The sequence below is a fragment of the Rhinichthys klamathensis genome, unplaced genomic scaffold (genome assembly GCF_029890125.1).
Source record: "Rhinichthys klamathensis goyatoka isolate OS25496 unplaced genomic scaffold, OSU_Roscu_1.1 h1tg000311l_1, whole genome shotgun sequence".
In the NCBI taxonomy this organism is placed as follows: Eukaryota; Metazoa; Chordata; class Actinopteri; order Cypriniformes; family Leuciscidae; genus Rhinichthys; species Rhinichthys klamathensis.
In genome coordinates this window covers 1382982-1405638 of record NW_026606829.1, presented here as the reverse complement: position 1 = coordinate 1405638, position 22657 = coordinate 1382982, and the positions used below count along the sequence as shown (strand labels likewise).

Genomic DNA, 22657 nt, shown 5'->3' with positions numbered 1-22657 from the left:
CATTCAAAAACATATACACTACTGTTTGGGTTCGGTAAGATTTTTAAAATGTTTTTGAAAAAAGTCTCTTATGCTTACCCAAGCTGCATACATTAGATCAAAAATACAGTAAAAACAGTAACATTGTGAAATATTGTTACAATAATTTTTTTTCTATTTAAATAGATTTTAAAATCAATGTAATTGATTCCTGTGATGACAAAGCTGAATTTTCAGCATCATTACTCCAGTCTTCAGTGCCACATACTCTTTCAGAATCCATTCTAATATGCTGCTCAAGAAACATTTCTTAATATCAATGCTGAAATTGAACTATAACAAAAGAAAACTTACTGACCTCAACCTTTTGAACAGTAGTGTAATATATCGGAAAGATTCCGGAATAAAATAGGGGAATGCTAGCAGGTGACCGGCGCATTGAAATGACTCGTCACTCAGACTCCACTGATAATAAAAAAGAGACAAAAAAACTTTATTTTTTTTTTATCTAGATCAGGCTTTTTGTGAGAGATGATGGGAGGGTTAAAAACCAGCTGGAGGCGGAGTCAAGGAGACCAGGCTAAAACTGGTGCCTTTGGCTCCAGTGGTTAAGCCAGGGCTCCCATGGGGTCCCAGGCCGGGAGGACGATGGGGTCTTGCTGCATGACGTCCAGCACTTCAGGTGGGATGAAACTCTTATCCACCACCACCTCATATACATACTCGGTGAACCACTCGTCTGTCATGATCAGATATCCTGCAGGAAGAGGCAGAGATGAGGCACGGCCAGTCAGAGATAAACGGGTAAAATAAGAGAGGAGCAAAAGAAGGGGAACACTATTTAATTTGCAGCAGCAGAAGCTGTTTTGAGAAACTTCAGATTGCCCAGCTCACTAGGTTTGGACAGAACTCAGTCGGCTAATTAAACTTGTAATTAAGCAAAATATGACGCTATAAAGTCCAGGCCTGAGAGATGTCCAATTAAGTGCCCGCCTCGTGAGACGGGATTTTTCGTCACACTCTGAAAGCCGATTAGGCTTGTGAATAAAACTTAAACAGCAAACAGTGTTAAACCAAATCTGATGTCAAATGAAATCCTGATCCCATTAGCGCGGCATGTTCTTCATTGTTCCTCACAGAGGGAAAGAGCGCCACACCCTGTCTTAATCGCCCGTCTGTTCTCACCTCTCGAAACTGACAAGGTTTGATTTTAAAACAAGCAAACACACACATTTGAACATTTTTTATTCAGAATGTGTCTGACAGTGGTTCCCAATAAAGCCAGTTCCTTTCTTAATTGCTTAAAGAAAGCAACAAGTCTTGACATCAGGAAAGTTTTCCCCTGCTAAAAGCAGGAAGTAAATGTCGATAAGGATTATTTTACTCAGCGTTCGCTCTTGAGCCATGTCCGGTTGACTAAGACGCATCAACCGGGCAATCAAACAGAAGAAAAAACCTAATGAAACAGAGCAGAACAAGTACTAGAACAAATAGAGCAGTAGAGCTTGAATTTCCATGTTTGATTTCTGTGCATCGGTACCTCAGCTCAATGCTTTGGTAATTAAAGTGTTATTTTTTTCCCCTTCCAAAATACCTGTAATCTGTGTGAATGGAGCTTCATTTTTGGACTTTTAATGAGCCTGAGCCAAGCCTCAGTGACAAATTGTTCTAAATCTGAAGAACAAACTGATTTTTGCTGCAAACAACATCATATTTATTTATGAAGCAAGCAGTCTTTGTATTTGCAATAGAAATCATACATTCCTGGGGGACGTAAAGCATCTGAAAGAATATTTATCTTTCTATCCATCACTCCACTTTTACACCCATAAAATCTACAAGCTTCAGGGCCCCCAGTGAGCCACTGAACACATTATAAATATTCGGTCAAAATCAGTTACACAAATACCCCTCTTCAAACTCTCGTTCGTGCCACAGTATGTAAACAGGCAAAAAAAGGTAGGAATGAGGCAGAAATACAGCCCAAAGCCTGTATTCCCCCAGAGATGTCAACCCGGCCCCCCTGAGTATATCATGTTATTGTTTAATCTTCAGGGGAAACAACTGTTATGACCAATTTGAGAGCCCTTAACCCCTTCAACCTCAACAACACATTTTTTAAATTCCCCTTCTCGTCTAACTGTCAAACAATATTGCTTGAAAACCACAAAGTCCTGATTTATGTGCAGCTGTGATTTTTGAGTTCATAAACAGCTGTGATTAGGTTCTATTTGTCATGTATTATTAATACGCAGTGTGCTGTAATACTGCTGTTTTATAAGACATTGGCAGGTGTTTCTATGAAAGTCAGCGGGTTAAAGGAGAAGCGTGTAAATTCTGCACTACTACTGGGATGTTGGAGTTGGCACAGCTAGAGTGTTCTAATCGTTGTTAGGGTGTTGCTAGGTGGTTGTTTAGCCAGTTGCTTACTGTGCAGAATAAAATTTGATAACATTGTCTAAATTAAAAATAATAAAAAACTAAAATCAGTGGTTTCAAATGCTACAAGTGAATTTCAGCATCACAACATAATTTAGCATGAAAACTGAATATTCATTTTGATATTTGCTAAAGAATTTAACAGTTATTTTATTATTTTAAGATTAACATTAGGTAATTTAAATGCTAAAAATATTGGGCATATCGGCCAAAATATTGCACATCCCAAAACCTTTTCCTCAATATCACCCTTCAAAAGTTTGGGGTCAATAAAATGTTTTTATGTTTTTGAAAGAAGTGTCACTATTATTATACAATATTATTACAAATTTATTCCTGTCATGACACACCTGAATTTTAGGTATTTATTATAGTATTAATTACTTGAGTAATTCTTATTGACCCCAAACTTTTGAATGACAGAAAAGTAAAATTAAAAATAGCAATGCTTGCCTTAGAAACACCACAAAGCCATGGCGATTACACTCTTTGAGAAAGTCATCCAATGAAAACTTTCTTTTAGTTGTCTCCTCACATTAAACCACCATAGGAAAAAGTATTTTAAAGGGGTCATATAATGGCATTTTTGTACAAGTTAATATGAATGTTTAGGGTCTAAATGAAAACTTTGTAATATACTTTTATTAAAAATTCTCATTAGTATTTTAAGAAAACACTAATTTTACCTGGTCAAAAACAGCTCTGTTTTCAGCACGCCGTTTCAGTGCATATGCCTTTAAATGATAATGAGCTTCGCTGACTCCACCCTCTGTTCTGCTGGCGTTTTGATACAACCTCTATGGATACAACGCATGTGGAGTGTTGCCTTGACAACAGTTGAGGGTATATTTTGGAGAAAGAATGGCAGCGGGAGTCTCTGAGGACACATCTGTGCAACCGTATCAGTTTGAACCGGAGTCGGACCCGGAACAAGATGGCGGCCGCAAAGAAGTTCGACAATTAAGGCTTGAACAGGACGTTTCTGAATGGTTGGTTAACGTAATGTCACTTTGATCTATTTTTGTATGCACTGGCAGGGTAGAGTAGTGAGATACGAACGCTATGTGTTTACTGATGTATACGTTAGTTCGTTGACAGATTGACGATACAACTAATGGTCATGAAAAACTTTTTTTCGCGGTTTGCAAAGATTAATATAAAGGTTAATAAAACTTTACACTCACTTCTTCTGGAGGTGAAGAGGGAACATAAATAGTTGCCACCGATTCTTATTTCAGGAGCAGCTTCTTAGCAAAACCAACTTTATACTGACCCTCGTTTATAAAGCAGTCTGGTGAGAAATGATTCGCGCAAACATGAACGCATTGACGTTGATCGTGGGGAATATTCCCTTCGAAAACAAAACCCAGCCACTGCGTCTTCAGCGGTTCGGATTTAGGAACATCAAAATGACTGTGTTCGTTATTACAGCCAAGAACAGAACACCACAATCGGTTAGACGCCATTCTGCTCCAGCGTATCAACAATGACGGACTATGATGACAGCTCGCTCAGGGCGGGGATGTGTTGAAACGCTGCTGTCAATCAACAATCGTGGGAGGGGCGTCCGTTTTATTGACGTCACAAAAACGAACGGCTCAATTTGAGACAGGGGAAAACATATAAGGAGATTAAAACAAAAACACTGGATGGATTTTTATCATTATATGATGGTTGTGTACAGGCACTGCCAACACACATTTCAGTACAATCAACTTGTAAAAGTGCATGTACCATTATATATATCCCTTTAACATAGAAAAAAAGGACATGTTTCATCTTTAAGGCAAAATTTTAACTTTTTAAATGCAGAGATGAAGCAATCTGCAAGGAATCATTTCTTACGATAAACGAGCAGGCCAAAAAAACCTTTATAATCTTCTGAGGAATGCAGGTCTAAGGAAGCAGAAAGAAAATGGCCATGTGTGCGTGTGCACACACTCTTTCTCTCTCCAGGCCGCCAGAGCTAATTAAACAGCCCCTCGATGTAGCGTCTGTTTTAAATAAGAAAGTGGGTATGGACATTGGGTCCAGCTGTGAGCGGGTCTACAGATGTGCCCGACAAGACTAGCGCACACATCATGCTATAAACATCTGAAATCAGAAAGGCCCAGCACAGACCCCATGCTAAATCAAATATCCGACTCCCAGCGTTCTCAGACAAGAGTTAAATTAAGTCATTGAAGAGTGTACGAAGGAGCCCCAAGAGATAATCCTGCTGCAAATTGAATTATTCAATGTCAAAAGCCAAATATCTGTAAATTAGGAAGCACGTGTAATCGTCAGACAGATGGCGACCCCTCACCTTTATTCCCACGGTCGTCTCCCCACGAGTTCTCTACGCGCCACTTCTCATAGCATTCCTCCTTCCCATTCTGAGGACGAGAGACAAAGGTGAAGAAACAGAGAGAAAAAGACCATCCCATACACACGACAGTCTTATTGGTTGGTTTAGCATAATGGATAGATGTGGGCTTGAAATGAAAAGGTTTTAACCAAGGACCTAACCAACCGGCCAGGGTAAATAGAGATGACGTGGAAGGGCCACAATCAGATCCTCTGTTTTACTCTCATTTAATTGAAGGAAATTATTAGTCAGCCAAAGCTAATATCATTACAGCATTCACCAACATGCTCTAAAGAAGATTTCTTTGCTAAACCCACTGGAGAATAAAACTGAAAAATAGAATTCAAAGGATCTAAAAAAAATATATATGGACAATAAAAGTGGTCCCAAAATCGACCCCTGAGGGATGCCACATACTAAAGGGGCCGATTTAAGTAACATTTCTTATCATCATCAATGTTGAAAACCATGATTAATTTTTTTCAGGATGATAAATAGAAAGTTTTAAATAACAGCATTTATTTGAAATATGATTTTTTGCACCATTATAAATATATTTACTGTCACTTTTGATCAATTTAATGTTTTCTTACTGAACAAAAGTATTAATTTCTTTTACAAAAAAAACTTAATGACCCTAAACTTTTGAACAGTGGTGTATATTTCACACAGTGTAACATCTAGCTGCTCTTTAAACCTGGGCTATCTTTTACTGATTGATAGACAGGCTGAAGAAGCCCTTTGTTTTACAGCACATGTACACTGAGGCTGCATACCGGCTGCTGAGAAGAGAATGGTGAACTCTGGGTATGCAAATGGCAACTTATAAGGGGAAAACAGAAAAACTGTTGGTAATTAAAACAGGCTGGATGTCTGCAGAAAGGGAGACAAAAAATCTTCAGGTCACTGACTGTCAGAGCTGTTAATGAGCAGGCAGGGTCATAACCCATGAGATATACTGGTCGTTAAATAACTTGCTCAAATTTCTGTACAATCCAACCCCGGTGTGTGTTGGGTTTTGTGAGCATGCTGTTCTCTCAGTACCTTGTCAGTAACTGCAGTAAGGATCATGGCATGGGTCATCATAGAGTCTCCATAGATCAACCTTTCCGCCTTAGACAGATTTTTCACTGAGATGCCAAACACCAGGTCATGGTTAAACCTACAAAAATATCCAGAGAATCCTTAGTCACAAACACATTCAGAAATAAGTCTTACTATTTAACTGAAGGAAGAGGCAATACTCACACATTCATGTCATTGATGCCCAGTTTGCTATGGAAATGTTTGCCTACATCACAGCCAAACCACACCGCCTGATGCCAGAAAGACATTAATTAATATAGACATACAAAAATCCACTTTCAGCTGCTCAGTTATTAAAATCATCATCCTAAAGCCGTAACTAAACAACAGCATCACTGTCCTAAATCCCAACAGTAACTTTGTCAAGACAAACATGTACAACAAGACTTTCAGACAAAACTACAAGAATATAATTTAGTCTCTTCTGCTCCCCAAGGCTACATTTATTTGATCAAAAATACAGTAAAAACAGTAATATTGTGAAATATTATTACAATTTAAAATAATAGTTTCTATTTTATTATATTTTAAAATGTCATTTATTCCTGTTATAGCAAAGCTGAATTTTCAGCAGCCATTACTCCAGTCTTCAATGTCACATGATCCTTCAGAAATCATGTTAATATACTGATTTCTCATTATTACCAATGTTGAAAACAGTTGTGCTAGATAACATTTTTGTGGAAACTGAAACCTTTTGTAATAGTATGTCTTTACTGTCACTTTTAATGAAAATAAATCCACACACTTTTGCAAGCATGGCCTAGTTGTTCAAACAACCTATCGAATAGTTGATTTTACCTCTCCATTCTTGATGGAATTTGCAGCAGCTTTCTTGAGCAGCTCGATGGGCTGGTTGTTGTAAAGTGTTCTGCGGCCACCCACCATGTTGCCCAGAAACTCCACACTGTACAGCTTCCCATAGGGGTTTTGGGGCCGAGGGTCATTAACGAGGCAGACCTGCATAGAAATTACACAACCTGTGAGTGAGGACTACAACACACTGAAGGCAACTAATGCTGTAGCTGAGGTAGTCTGTGCTGCTTGTACCTTGTCCTGGAGATTATAGAGTGGTTTGACGTGCTGTGTGTAGAACTCCAGAGGAGTTAAAGGGCCCATGCGGTGAAAGTTCTTGTCCTTGTCCCGGTATTCCCAACAGATGGTGTCTGGAGGACTGCCCAGACATACACTGGCCACTCGAAACACCTGAACACATTAAATGAAAGAGAAAAAAAGACATGAAATCAAAAATAGCCACTATTCACACGATCAATGGATTTCATCCATGGATAAAAATAATTCTGATTGATTCCCTAATGCTAAAAACAGTAATATTGTGAAATATTATTACAATTTAAAACTGACGTTTTTTTTTTTTTCAGGATTGTTTTAGAAAGAAATTTTATGTAACATTATAAATGTCTTTACCAACACTTTTGATCAATTTAATGCATTCTTGCAAAATAAAACTACTAATAACTTAAAAAAAAACTAAAAAACAACAAACTGATACCAAACTTGAAATTTAGTGTACATTTTAGAAGTTTTCAAGCTTTACGGCATCTAACAAGCATCCAAAATTGATTGAAAGCTCACATTAAGTTTGAAATCTAAAGACGGATGACATATGGATGTGATATCTTAAATAAGACCTGGGAAAATAAACCACATTATAGAGAACACTCTGGCTTTGACTGGATGTAGCTGAGATGAGCACTAAGAACACAAACACTGTGTGTGAGGCGTCTAATGTTTGATAATGGTACTCTTTATTCTGAACTCAAACTGTTTTTAGTTCTCAGAACTTAGCCTTTGTTACTCCAATCCCAGGCATTTCCTGGCCTCTCCTGACCGCGACCTCGGCTTTACATATTGGAACGCGGATTTCTCTTAGCCAAGATTAACTTGACCTTGATAATACGCACTTCTTGGTCAATCACAAATGTGCAGGCAGGAAGGCAAGAAAATGGACAGATAAGATGCGCCTGTCTTTTTTCCTTTGGCATACACAAGTAGGTGGATTGAGGAAAACCATGCGCCTGGTTCTGGTCGACATTATTCACACACATACGTGAGATTTCATTTGTCTGGACTTTACAGGAAGTAAATAGAAAATAATAATATGTTACTTATTTTTATATATATATATATATAAAACTTTTGGGTTTTCAAGGCATACTTTACTTCACCCACAAATGAATGCCACTGTTATTTACTCACCCTCACATCGTTCCACAAAAGAAGATATTTTGCAGAATGTTCCTAGTGTTTTAAATTCAAACTCAAAAAACTCCACTGTAGAAGTACAATAGTACAATAAAAGCAATTCTGAACACATAAGATGTTCAGTCATGAGATGTTTGTAGGCTTGTATGAGATTTTAAGGGGAAAATTGGGAGAATAATAGCTTAAATTTTTTAGAAGTTCTAGGAAAACTTTATCATTTATTCCAAAGGGTCAGAGCCATGGCTTTTGACATCCTTGTCATTTTTCTTATAATTGACTGTAGTAAATAAAATTAAATAAAAACAAAAAAGAAAGAAAAATCCTTAAAACTAAAAGAAAAATCAAATATGATAAAAATGACAACTTTCAGTGGTGCTTTTTTGTCCTATTGGGAGTTTGACAGTATAAATCATCCACAAAATATAATTTGGCTTGCACAGAAGGCTTTGGATGAACACAAGGTTGAATAAACCAAAGATATGTCAATATACTGTACTCTTTAGATGCTCTTAAAAAAAAAAGAGAAGGTTTTCTCGACTCTAACCAATCTTCTCTGTTCTACCTCACCCTATTCCAGCCCTATCCTGGAAAGAAAACCATTAAGCATTAGTTTGTTTTCTCTATTCAGTCTTCCAAGAGGGAGAGTAAATACCGGCGGCGCCCAGCCCTCTTTCCTCCCTGTTGACCTGGCGTTGGACCCAGATGCACCAACCGCACAAACAGCCTCTGCATCGCACGCTCTCACATCCTCTCTCCTCCTTGGCAGGTTACATAAACATGCAGGACCGTCCAAACAACACGGGCGCCTGTATTTTATTATTTTTTTGCCTGTTGAAAAGTGCCGCTTGCGCAAAACAATGGCTGAGGCTCACTGACGTCAGTACAGAACCAGCGAGTCAATATTGAAACACCTGTCTGAGGATGGGTGGCCACAGGGCAGCAGGAAGAGCCGAGAGGCACAACCAGGGCTCACAGGCCAGGAAGATGAGCACGACACAGCAAAATGTAGAGCTTTTTCTTAAGAAAAGAACATTTCTCAACCAAAAGCACTAAATCTCATATCATCTGGCTGTTCTGTCATGCCTTGACTTGGGATAATAAGGATCTGTGAGTCAGAGTAACTTAAGAGCAATGTTTATGGATGCAATGTTTGAATTATTCTGAAATCAAATGTGTATTTGTGTGTATGGAATAAGCAATAGGTACTTGATCTGAAAGAAGGTGCATGAAAACCTACTATATAAGCAGACTGGCAAAGGCATCTGTAAGATGTTGTAGGAAAACATTATTTTTCCACCCCTAACGGTCAGAGCTTGGTGCTCATGCAGGGCATTGCCCCTGTAAATAACACCAGTAAAAAGGCAAAACATTATAATAAAAAAAAAAATCAACAAAACTAAATACAATATTAAAAAAAGAAAAAGACCACAGAACTAAATAAAAACAAATTACAACAATTACAACCAAATAAGGCAAAATAAAAGAGTAATAGACAAAAGCAAACAGAACACAATGTTTTTTAAATAAACCCCAAATAACTAAATAAAAATAAATTACAAAAAAAAAAGACGAAAAACTAACTTAAAAAAAGTCAAATAAAATGAATGACCCCACAGAACTAAATAAAAATAACAAAATACTACATTTAAAAAACAACAGAAAAAAACAATACAGACAATAAACAACACAAACTAAAAGAAAACAAAAAATTAAATTAAACAAATAAATAGAACAGAAAAAATGTAAAACCAACAAAACAAAAAAAGTTTATGGAGTGGAGTGGGACTGGCGTGAGGAAGGTTCAGGTCACCCACGGTCAGACTCATCCAATGCCACACACGTCACCTCTCAGTCTAGTGGGTTGAGATATTGGCTTATCTGGGATCACAAGCACCTGCTCCTGAGTCCTGACTTAAAAACATGCACTCATGTGGGCACGAGGCGCTCCAGGTATGATTATGGCATCCAGGTGTTTATTGACAAGGAAAGGAAAGGCTGGCTGTCTCCCATCAAAGCAATCAATGTGCAAGCAATCAGCCATGCAAATTGCTGGACGTATGAAAACACAACACGGCACGATTCCAGTGGCCTGTGTGAAGGTAAGTGTATCTGTTTACAAGCTCTTTATCAAAAAACATTGTTCTTCTAGACAGCTGCCAGACTCTGGTACTGAGACCACAGCGCTGATCCTGTCATTTGTGTTGTTTGCATCTGCTTCTCAAACACAGCTTTGCAAGGAAGTAAACAGTATGGAGTTCACCGAGGAATAGTGTGTCAAAAATGTGCCTTTCTGCTTTTATCACATGGCAGATAAGACGCAATGCAAGCCAAAATATAATTTAGAGCATGACCGTGAAAAACTGACAAATACATTTGATTGATTTACTTGAACTTTTCCTGTAAACATGAAACATTTGGCCCTTACAAACAAACTCCTCAAGGGAATTTCAGCATGTCTTTGCAGAGAATTATGCATCACAGTAATAAACCAGAGCTCAACCCCCAAAATAATAATACTGCACATTCCTCAATCATAGCTAGAATCTGACAGAAAATGGAATGTTTATACAACCCAATTGTTATACACACAAAGTATGATTCCAATTGTATGTTTTCCTCAGTATTGTCATTTACTGATTGTATTGCTTTATTTCCTTTATGCAGTGTTGCAAATTAACAAATGTCTATTGAGACCACTCATGAAGGGGCGGCAGTGGCTCAGTGGTCCATGTAGGTTTTCTACAAACCGGAAGGTTGGTGGTTCAATCCCCGGGTCCACCTGACCAAGTGTCGAGGTGTCCATGAGCAAGACACCTTACCCCAGCTGCTCCCGACGAGCTGGATGGCGCCTTGCATGGCTGACACTGCCGTCGGTGTATGAATGAGTGTGTGAATGGGTGAATGTAAGGCAAATGTAAAGCGCTTTGGTGGCAATTGGGTCTGTGAAAGCGCTATATAAATGCAGTCCATTTACCATTTACCATTGAACTATATGGACAAAATGAAAAAAGGCCCTATGAAAAGGCCCGCAAACAGAACAGCGGAACTGCGCATGCTTCCTCATATCTGCAGAGAAGCTGTGAAAGACCAGACGCGACTATCCCATTCTCCTCACTTTACGTCTCCTGAACCAGGTCCTGCAACAGCTTCTTGGGGGCTCGTCCGGGAGCTACTACAATGTGATGCTAGGAGGATGCAAAGACTCCAGGACCGTAGGACAAGGTGGCGCAGGGGCTAGAGGCCAGCGGCCAGTGGCTGCTGTGTCAACGGTGACAACGAGAGTAAGAAACACATACAGAGGGTTGAACATACGGCTGTCTTCATCCTGAAGTTAAGGCGGTTTTGGGACATCAGAAAAGACCAGATCAGACTGCCTGCTGATGAACTATTCCACATTGCAAGGTACAAGTTAAAGACTCATCTGAGCTGGACCTGGAGGACACTGAGGGTTGTTTGGAGTACATCAATGCCTTCAAGTCAAGTAAATCCTTGCTCGAGACTGAGGACCAAGGTATGAGTTAAGTGTTGCCATTGCAAGAGACTGTAAAATCAGCAAAACAGATTTGCACTACTGCATCTGATGTTGATACAAACACTCATCTTGCACATGCGTTACATCCACCCACCACTGACAACACCTATCTGACACCACCACATGTCGCACCTGACTCAAGGGGTGTTAAGAGGGCCATACCTGGAACTAGGGATGTCCCGATCAGGTTTTTTTGCCCTCGAGTCCGAGTCATTTGATTTTGAGTATCTACCGATACCGAGTCCCGATCCGATACTTATATAATACATAAAAAAAGAATAAAGAAGAGAGAAAAAACAGATCCAGGATGTTCCTTATTTTTTTATTTAATTCACCTTATTTTAACATTCAACAACTCAACAGACAGAGCACTTTTGTGAGGTTGCTTGAACAATCAAGTAATAAATAACATAAAATCTTCACTTTTGGACTTTAGTGCAACAGTAAATATAGAAAAAGTCTAATATAAAAACAAATAGCACCTCAACTTAAAATACCCAGCAGGCATGTAAACAAAAAATAAAAATGTTTTAAAAGTGTATAACAAAATAATGAGAATATATATACATTAGGGGTGTAACAGTTCACAAAATTTGCGGTTCGATACGATACAGCAAAAAGAAAGAAATGCCAGAGAAATTTCCTATTTATAAAAAGAAAAACTATTTTTAAATAAGTGTGAGTTTTCCTACATCTTGAAACTTTCAGGTTTATAAATGGGGGTGATCTTTGAAGGATGAACAAATAATGTTTTGCTAATCACATTAAAAATAACATTTAAATATATATTTATATAATATTTGAGTTTTGAAGTGCAACATTAAATCCATGTTCATTCACGGCACAATGTTTCTCCTGGTTCCCACGTCAGCGCTGTTTGATCTAATAGAGATCTACGATTAATAACGGAGAAATGTGAATGCTTCTCACTAGATCTCGCAGCGATGTTATTACTTCAGTGGCGAATTCAAATGTTTTCTTCACTGGATCTCTTAGCACAGTGTCGTTTGATCTCGCGCTGCACAGATGTTGCTGTTCCGAACTGATAAATGGTCCGTTAAGCACAATATAATGAGAAGCGCAGTTTCGTTCCGCTTTCATTACGTTTGCCATTTGATGTTGCGCAACGTTGTGGTGATCGCGCCAGCGCGGATTTAGTCTGCAGGAAAAATGGTCCTAGGAATCGTTCGGTTTGTATGCGTACCGAAATGGTTCAATAATTACGAATACATGTACCGTTACACCCCTAATTTACATATATCCGAGTCCTGATCGGGAGGTAACGTCCGATTCCGATCGAGTCTGAAACCACGTGATCGGGCCCGATTTCCGATCGCGTGATCGGATCGGGACATCCCTACCTGGAACAAACACAGACATACGTAAAATGCTTGAAAAATATGAAGAAATTGGCAGACAAATCCACCAGTACATGACACCTACCCAGAACATGAACTTGACTAGCTTGACTCACACTGTAGCGCAGGGGGGCACCACTACAGCACACGTGAACCAGACTGAGCGGCCTAAACGTGTAGCTCATGACTTTGCGTTCCCCATGGGAGGGTTTTCATATATACAGTCCAGTGAGTTTAAGATACATGGAGGCCAGATTGGGGATCACTCAACAGACATCACGTACAACAATGTATGCTGATAAACAAAGAAGACATGACTGTAGATGAGCTAAAAGGGTTCTTACAATAACACTTGGGGGACCGAAATAGCACAGAACTGTTCCAAGAACTGATGTGCACCAAGCAGAGTGAACATGGAACCCCTCAGCAATTCCTATACTGAATCATGGGGTTGAAACAAGAAAATACTCTTTGCGGCAAAACAAGCTGATTTAAACAGGAAGTATAGTGCAGCTACTGTGCAGGATGTGTTCTTACACACGGATTAACAGGGCCTAAGTCACCGGTGTAAAGATAGTGATGTAACTGACGACGCTATCCTCAAGCACGTTATGAAAATCACAAGTGACGAGAATGAGAGGCTGCGCCGACTGGGCCCACCAACCAGAGCAAAACCATCCATGACCAGTAGTGCCCAAGTTAGCGATGAAACAGACGGAGATGTGAAAGCTGCAAAAGGGTCTGGTGCACAAAAGGGTCTGGTGCCAGGCCTAGGGAGGGAGAACTGCTATGACCAAAACACACCCATCAGAGACAAAAGACCAACGATACTAAAGATGTGAGGTACAGGAGTCAAGGAGAACGCATTCTGTATCCCTGTAAGACCAAAAACGACAACAATCAAATTGATCGGCAGCAAGGCACTGACCCAGTGCAACTTGACAATGAGGGCACTGCTCGACACAGGTGGGCAAGTTAGTATGGTGGACCGCGCATTGAAAGAAAAATAACTGCCAAGTGTTGAGGTGAGGCCGCTTCGGGAGCTTCTTGGGTGTGAAGATAATCTGAAAGTCTAAGCTGTAAATGGACACCTCCCATTTAATGGCTGAGCAGTTATCACAGTCAACCTGCAAGGAAATGAAGACCCATGTCTATCTATTAATGTCCCATTCCTGGTGAGTAAGATGCCAATTGAGAAACCACTCCTGGGTTTCAACTTAGTTGAAAAAGAAGAACTGGCGTGTATACAGGTCCTTCTCAAAAAATTAGCATATTGTGATAAAGTTCATTATTTTCCATAATGAAATGATAAAAATTAAACTGTCATATATTTTAGATTCATTGCACACCAACTGAAATATTTCAGGTCTTTTATTGTTTTAATACTGATGATTTTGGCATACAGCTCATGAAAACCCAAAATTCCTGTCTCAAAAAATTAGCATATCATGAAAAGGGTCTCTAAACGAGCTATTAACCTAATCATCTGAATCAACTAATTAACTCTAAACACCTGCAAAAGATTCCTGAGGCTTTTAAAAACTCCCAGCCTGTTTCATTACTCAAAACCGCAATCATGGGTAAGACTGCCGACCTGACTGCTGTCCAGAAGGCCATCATTGACACCCTCAAGCAAGAGGGTAAGACAGAAAGAAATTTCTGAACAAATAGGCTGTTCCCAGAGTGCTGTATCAAGGCACCTCAGTGGGAAGTCTGTGGGAAGGAAAAAGTGTGGCAAAAAACGCTGCACAACGAGAAGAGGTGACCGGACCCTGAGGAAGATTGTGGAGAAGGACCGATTCCAGACCTTGGGGGACCTGCGGAAGCAGTGGATTGAGTCTGGAGTAGAAACATCCAGAGTCACCGCGCACAGGCGTGTGCAGGAAATGGGCTACAGGTGCCGCATTCCCCAGGTCAAGCCACTTTTCAACCAGAAACAGCGGCAGAAGCGCCTGACCTGGGCTACAGAGAAGCAGCACTGGACTGTTGCTCAGTTTTGCATGTCATTCGAAAATCAAGGTGCCAGAGTCTGGAGGAAGACTGGGGAGAAGGAAATGCCAAAATGCCTGAAGTCCAGTGTCAAGTACCCACAGTCAGTGATGGTCTGGGGTGCCATGTCAGCTGCTGGTGTTGGTGCACTGTGTTTTATCAAGGGCAGGGTCAATGCAGCTAGCTATCAGGAGATTTTGGAGCACTTCATGCTTCCATCTGCTGAAAAGCTTTATGGAGATGAAGATTTCATTTTTCAGCACGACCTGGCACCTGCTCACAGTGCCAAAACCACTGGTAAATGGTTTACTGACCATGGTATTACTGTGCTCAATTGGCCTGCCAACTCTCCTGACCTGAACCCCATAGAGAATCTGAGGGATATTGTGAAGAGAAAGTTGAGAGACGCAAGACCCAACACTCTGGATGAGCTTAAGGCCGCTATCGAAGCATCCTGGGCCTCCATAACACCTCAGCAGTGCCACAGGCTGATTGCCTCCATGCCACGCCGCATTAAAGCAGTCATTTCTGCAAAATGATTCCCGACCAAGTATTGACTATTGAGTGCATAACTGAACATAATTATTTGAAGGTTGACTTTTTTTTTTGTATTAAAAACACTTCTTTTATTGGTCGGATGAAATATGCTAATTTTTTGAGACAGGAATTTTGGGTTTTCATGAGCTGTATGCCAAAATCATCAGTATTAAAACAATAAAAGACCTGAAATATTTCAGTTCTGAAAACAAAACAAATGTTTTAAAATGGGTAAGTTCTAGAGTCTCCATCTGTGTGAAGTGATCGCATTACAAGGAGGCATTGTCTGTTTGAGCCACTTTCAGGTGTGTTCTGCTGCACAGAGATCTGTCAGATACAGTCCTGATAGAGTAAAGAGTGACACTGTCCAGTCCAGCACTGCCAACACATCAGTTAAACAAGGACACATTTGATCTACTAGTGATTATGAATGGAACGACAGATAAAAGAAAAAGAAACATGATACCGGTTGATTATGAACCCATGACTCTCATACAAGTTCAATGTGCAAGACCACCGCTCCGATTTCATGCGTAATGCTCGTTTCATCTATGCTAGACTAGCATCCAATCTTAACTACATAAATATTATGTACTTATTTATGTACAAATAAATAATATATTAATTATATTATATTACCCCCTCCCCCCACCACCACCATGTGATCTCATCCACTGTAACTCACCATTTTGATAAAAGCAACATGTCTCCACGTCCCTGTTAAGTACACAAACAACTTCCCAACAGCTCCTCTGCCAATGAAGTGTTACAGAAAAAACAAACCAACACCAGGTGGACAAACAAACATCCCATCAAATACAGGAAAACACACAAGCGGGTGAGAGGAGATTTACAGGGAAGCAGATCGTACTCAGGCATATGTTTGTCCTGTGAAAGAAACGCAGAGCACGAGCTTAGAGATATTAACTTAGACGTGCGTCGTCCCTTCACAGATGGTGGAGGTATAGTAATAATGCCACCGAGATTGCCTTTGCCACTCAACGACAGGCACCGGGCGATAGCAATCATGTTTGTGGAACATTCTGTCATCAAGTCCTGCAGGCACTTGTTCTTTCTCTCTGTCTAGCTCGCTCTTTCCTCACTCACAGTCACACCCACAAAAATGCATGCAAACATATAAAAGATACGTTCAAATACACATCCGCAGGTATTCACAAAACCAGGGCATGCTTTGTATGTGCTCATTTTGGGTCACAGGTGGTTGACAACGTTATTGTTCAGGTTACCGTTTAATGATTTTTAATTATTGATGTCCATGTTTTGTCAGATCAAGTTCTTACGTCACTACTGTACATTACTTACAGTCTGACATACAGAAGGTTCCAAAAGAATGAGAATATTTCAAATTTAATAGGCTACCATTTATTCGTTCAATTCTCAATATTAGCAGCATAGTAAATTTGCTTACAAAGAAGTATTGCAGAATCTTAAATATTTCAAATTCTTTAAACTTTATTTCCAATTTATTTTTGAATGACATTTGCAATGAAGTTTCAGATTGTTGGACCTCATTGCATGTGTATTTGAAGAAGAAAAGTTTTTTTTCCTCTCTTTTTTCTAAAGTGAAATTTATAATACTGTTTTATATTGTATTTATTTTACTTTGAGCACTGTATTATACGTATATATTTCATGTAAAATATTACCCCAGGTATATGCTGGTCTTTGAAAAAAGACCTTTACCTTTAAGTTAGCATAAATTTGATAGACTAAATTATGAAACTGTGATCATACTGCCTGTCTGTTTGTTGATTCTGGAAAAGTGTCTAAGAAAAGCTTTTATGTTTCTAAGAGCTGATATGTCAGGGACGTTCTCAGAGCTGGCAACTGCTGATAAGGAACAAACAGTTGCAAATCCCATAATTATAAAAAGTAAACTTGAAAGTCCTCATACAGTTACACAGTTTATGTGAAATATGCAAGAGTTTGCAGCCAGCCAAGCCTGTGAAGAATAACCTTGCAATATTGTCTGGCAACCTCAAGTGGTGGTTTCATCAGCAGTGAAACAGCGCCATCAACAGGCATACAAGAAATGCACCAAGGAATATTTCACGCAAAAATAGTAATGATCACTTTGTTGCCTCAGCCTCATGTCATAACAATCTATCAACCATATGGTGTTATCTTTTTATGTTGAACACAAAATAATTATTATTAAAAATTAAATCAGTATGTTGCCAGGATCTTTAATGACGTGCACATGCATGAAACAGGATACAGGTTTAGAAATACAAAGAGGGTGAGTAAATAATGACAGAAGTTTCGTTTTAAGCTGAACTATCCCATTGTCATAAATCAGAGGGTGGGTTAGCTCCGAAATTTAACTCACCTCCTCAATCATGGTGTCTATAGTGTCAGACAGCTCAGTTTTAGTGGCTTCACTGGCCACCATGTTCCTCAGCCTTAGACAATATTCCCTCAACTGCAACAAACAAACAAATGCGATCATAAAAGCGATTCAAAAGAAAAATATGATAATATATATGCTACAGAACGTGTTAAATTATATAAGACCATTCTAGGGGTACAACGGATCACAAAACTCATTTTTGGATCATATTATGTTTTTTGAGTCATGGATTGTTTTTCGGATCTGCTTTCAGGCCCCATCCACACTACTGCGTTTTAGTTTAGAAACGGAGAATTAAAACGAATACGATCTCCGTCCACACCAGCGTTTTAGCTGCGTATTAGAATTGATCTCCGTCCACATTAAAACGACTGAAAACGCGGATCACGTGACCATTCACCAACACTGGGCATGCGCGTGCCGGTGTAAACACAACTTCATTGATAAAATTATCCCACCATGCTCTGGGTTAACCACAAACCGACGCTCCATGTACGGTCAGCGCCGCCGCTGCACACGGGGAATTGTCACAGATCGCTCGAATAATAGCTTCACTCCGGCGCATGTAGGCAGTTATAGCGTTGTAAAATGCAGAATTTACTTGTACAACAGCTGCTAGCAAAGATATAGGCTACGCCATGACTGATGACACCCAATCATAGAGCCGAGCGTGAGCCTCTACTACGTCATCGTTTCTAAAGTCCTCCGTTTTGACCCGTCTACACTAAAACGCCCTCCGGAGAATCAAAACGAAAAACGGGTCGGCAGCGTTTCTAAACTTCTCCGTTTTGGGTCTCCGTTTTTTCCGTTTTAGTGTGGACGGGAGGTGCAAACGTAGCAAAAGGTCTCCGTTTTTAAACGAAAACGCAGTAGTGTGGACGGGGCCTCAGTCTTTCAATCTTTTCAAGTTGCAGCGTTGCCTTCAATATTGTTAACTAAAACTATTACAAATCATTTTGGGTAATTAATTAAATATACATATTAGAGGAAAAACTTAATTTTTTTAAAAGATTTTCTTTGCCTTTTAAATACTTAGAAATACTTCAACTTAAAAATAAGTTTAAGTACTAAAATGACTTAAAAAATTAAAAATTAAAGTAAAGCTAAACAGAAATATAATTTAAAAAACTAATAAAAAGGACAAAAGCATAGAAAACTTGAAAACAGAAAATATAAACATAAAACTAATTAAAAATTTCAATAGTATATAAATAATACTTAAATAAGAATGGTTGCCTTTGATTCATCTTTTCTGGCACACTATTTCACATTTGTTTTAGTTCTTTATTAAATGTCACACTGGCCAACACTGCCATCTTCCTCAATTATCTAAGGGAAGTGACCTTAGTGGCATTCTCCTCTGCTCATCCGGTGAGTCAGAGAGTGCTTCTATGATGGAGTCACCAGCTCATACACAGCCACTAAATCCTCATTCTGTAAATGTCAACATGAAAGCTTGAGGGGATACAACGCTGCTGACTGAGAGTAGCTTTCAAGGGTTGAGCGTAACTTCGAACCCACCTTGTGATTGAGGATATCGTTCATTCTACGGGAAGCCTCTGAGCTGTGAGACTCGGGAAAGCACTTCTTAGGGACGACACCGTATTTTTCTGAAAAACACACAGGAGTTTAAATGCACCTCGAAAGTGAAGAATTTTAATTCATATTTTTAAACCAATTTTGGTCTGAACTGAAGTGAACGATATGGATATCAATGATCACTTATCAATTGAGAATAATTACTTCCCCTGAACAAATGTGAGTTTAATTGCAACAGTTGCATCAATGCAACAGAGCTAAACTGACCAATAAGGTTAACCAGCATATCCCACTGTCCACCGTCATTGGTAGGATTTGATAGCAGGAACTGAACCAATCTGCCATCTACTGACTCCTTCCGCTGGGCTGTCTCCACACAGGCATGCAGAAAATAATAGCACCTCTCCACCTGAGACAAAAACAGTAATACACATAATCAGGGGGTGTGTACCATCAAGGTGAAGGGGCAAAGAGGGGACACAGTGGGCCACAAACATCCAGGGAAAACAATACATCTCACACAAAAAGAGGATTTACTGGACCTTTACCATTAACACAATGAGAGAAGGCGATACACAGCAAAAACAACACACAGCAGAATTATAACCTTAGAGCCTGGCGCAAATAAGTAGTTAATTCTCAAATGAAACATTGTTTTTGTGATGCAAACAAGAAGTGGTAACGCTGACTTACCTTATCCCAGAAAAAAAGATAAGACTGACTGAATTCAAATTCTTCAATGTTAAACTTCTTCATGAATGGAAGACGCATGACATTGAGGCATGAGAAGATCCAACATCTCCCTGATGGAAAAAAACAAGCATAGACAGTGAGGTCAGGTCAAACCTGACAAGGAAGCATTTAAACGGTATTTTCAGCCATATGGACCATTTTCATAGACGTGGTGGCGGATTTATGCAACAATTAACAGTAATCTATTTTTTATATATATATTTTAATTTTTTAATATTAATAAAATAGATACACTTACAGTATCAGTTAAAATATTTGGGGTCGATACAATGTTTTTGAAACATTATGCTTACCGAGTCTCTTAAGCTTATGATCAAAACAGTATTATTACTAAATATTGTTACTCTTTAAAATATCTATTTTCTATTTGAACATTATTTTGAACACCATTATTTGATGCTTAAGAAACATTTCTTATTGTTATCAATGTTGAAAACTGTTGTGCTGCTTAATATTTTTGTGTAAGCATGCTACTCTTTGATGAATAGAACGTTTTTTTAAATATAAAATACATTTATAACACTACACTTGTTATATTGTTATATAGTGTTATATAGTGTTATATTATCCCGGTATTAAATGACAAAAATGTTGTCTACACTGCTGTATGGGGGGTTTTATGCAGCCGCTGAGGAAGTGACTGTAAATTTGACATTGTTCTTCTGACTTTTGTAATTCATTGCTGTTTTTTTTTTTTCTTCTTCTTTTGGAAAGTCACAGAAATGTATTAATGGACTTCAAAAAGAATACATAATACTGTATTTGCTATGCAAATATTACTCCCATGTACTTCTATAAAAGTTTAACCTGCTATAGTTTACTTCTATGTTCCAAATCTAGTACATGTGTCTTTTGAAAGTGTTGCACCAAGAAATGTTGTTGTTTTGGTGATTCTTAAGAAAAAGTTAAGCAGCAGTTTTGAACTTCACGTCATGCAAAAACAAGTTTTCGGTTAGCCTACTATTTCCATTGAATTGATTTACGTAGCTTTTTCTAGACTTGATATGACTGACACTTCCCACTCAAGTGGGCTCAACATCTTTTTGAACATACCGGTAATGTCAGATGCACAATTCATGTGCAAAACTTTATTTTAGTGTACTAGGTACCTGAGTTTTTCTGGTTGGTAACAGGTTTGCCCTCTGTGGGAATGCTGTGCTGGAAGATGTGTACTGTGTCCTGGACTGTCTGCCGATGCAGACACACCTCTAAAGGATCAATGCAAGTCGAGACGTTCTGGGCGAGCAGATATCGAGGCTCCGACCGGAACCGCTTGACAAAAGCTGATGCTTTCTCCAGACTCAGGCCTGGGCAACAAACAAGGACGTAAACACAAAACAAGGGCTCACAGTTTACAGTCCAGCAGGGACAGTGACAGAGTGTGACACTGCCCATTACTGCCACATAACATTCACTAGCATTTTCATGAATGAATCAATTGCATAATCATGAATGGTGAGAAGAAATGTTGATCTATATGACTTTCTTTTTCCCCATGGGACACAAAAGAGGTTAGACATAATGACAGTGTCAGATTCTGCCTGAAATGATTGACAGCCAGCTCTCTTGACTTGAGTTTGACTCCCTTTATTGTTTCTGGAGTTTGCCGGTGTTTAGCTTATCTTTCACTCTACAAACCTTTCCATTTCAAGTAATTACACGTAAGCACTCATTTTAACCCATACAAAGTGTCACTCCAGTGATTTAACTCGAGCAAAAGCCATCAAGAGTTTAAAGTCACACCTTTGCTTAGTCACTTTCAGCTGTAGTAGTAAACAGCTCTGGCTAGTTCACTGTTAGCCACACAATGCTACTGCATTCACATCAACATTTGTGAAGCTCTGAGCCCTCAGCCCGCACCAACGATCAGCGAGAGACAATATTTACACATACGCACCAGTGTCCATGTTTGTAGGTGAGGAGAGGAGGTGTTGGAGTCTGATTTGTAAGTCTTTGTTTATTTCATTCGCCGACAGCAAGTCAGTCCGTGCGGAATTCCGGAAACAGGAAATCCAGTGAAATCGCGTGTCTTTCTGTCAAGGTTGCCATATCTGAGAGAAACCCTCCTTTCTGGAGCTTCAGGAGGGCACATGTATTTTGATGAATACCATGGTATTTGCGTGGTACTCCAGGTTAATTTCCACGAATAAACTTAAACTATTAAGTACTTACTTCGTTTTTTCTTTTCTAACATTAGTCAGCGAGTTTAAAAATAAATAATTAAATAAATAACTTAATTAAACCTCTTCAAATAACAAACTCGGCATTTTTTTGGTAACACGGTCGCAAAGTAATCCAAGCAGCATACACTGAAAAAATATATATTTATTATATAAATAATTTACAAATAAATAAATACCGAAATATATAAACGCAAATTAAACCTTTTCCTTATTTCATTTAAATGATTAATTATTTTAATTATTTAAAAATATTTAATACCACAAAACTTTGAGCAAAATTAACAAATCTACATTTGTGTAAATTAACTATAATCAAAA

At 38.9% G+C, this 22657-nt stretch overlaps 1 protein-coding gene across 1 annotated transcript; it reads right to left on the bottom strand.

The window, feature by feature from the left end:
* Nucleotides 1-445: 445 nt before the first annotated feature.
* Nucleotides 446-22211, bottom strand: blmh (bleomycin hydrolase). The gene is made up of 12 exons (XM_056271189.1): nt 22054-22211; nt 21266-21463; nt 20097-20206; nt 19671-19812; nt 19386-19474; nt 17844-17936; nt 6902-7057; nt 6653-6811; nt 6014-6081; nt 5810-5927; nt 4724-4793; nt 446-736 (listed from the first exon to the last, which is right to left on the bottom strand). The coding sequence occupies exons 1-12, from the start codon at nt 22061-22063 to the stop codon at nt 588-590; spliced, it is 1362 nt and encodes a 453-aa protein (XP_056127164.1). The 5' UTR covers nt 22064-22211; the 3' UTR covers nt 446-587.
* Nucleotides 22212-22657: the final 446 nt, after the last annotated feature.

What these genes read in the sequence shown, in the direction of transcription:
- blmh (XM_056271189.1), bottom strand. An exon ending in TTACTGCAGTTACTGACAAG is followed by an intron (nt 4,794 to 5,809) that starts GTACTGAGAGAA and finishes TCTCGTCCTCAG; the next exon opens with AATGGGAAGGAGGAATGCTA. An exon ending in AGACGACCGTGGGAATAAAG is followed by an intron (nt 737 to 4,723) that starts GTGAGGGGTCGC and finishes CTCTTCCTGCAG; the next exon opens with GATATCTGATCATGACAGAC.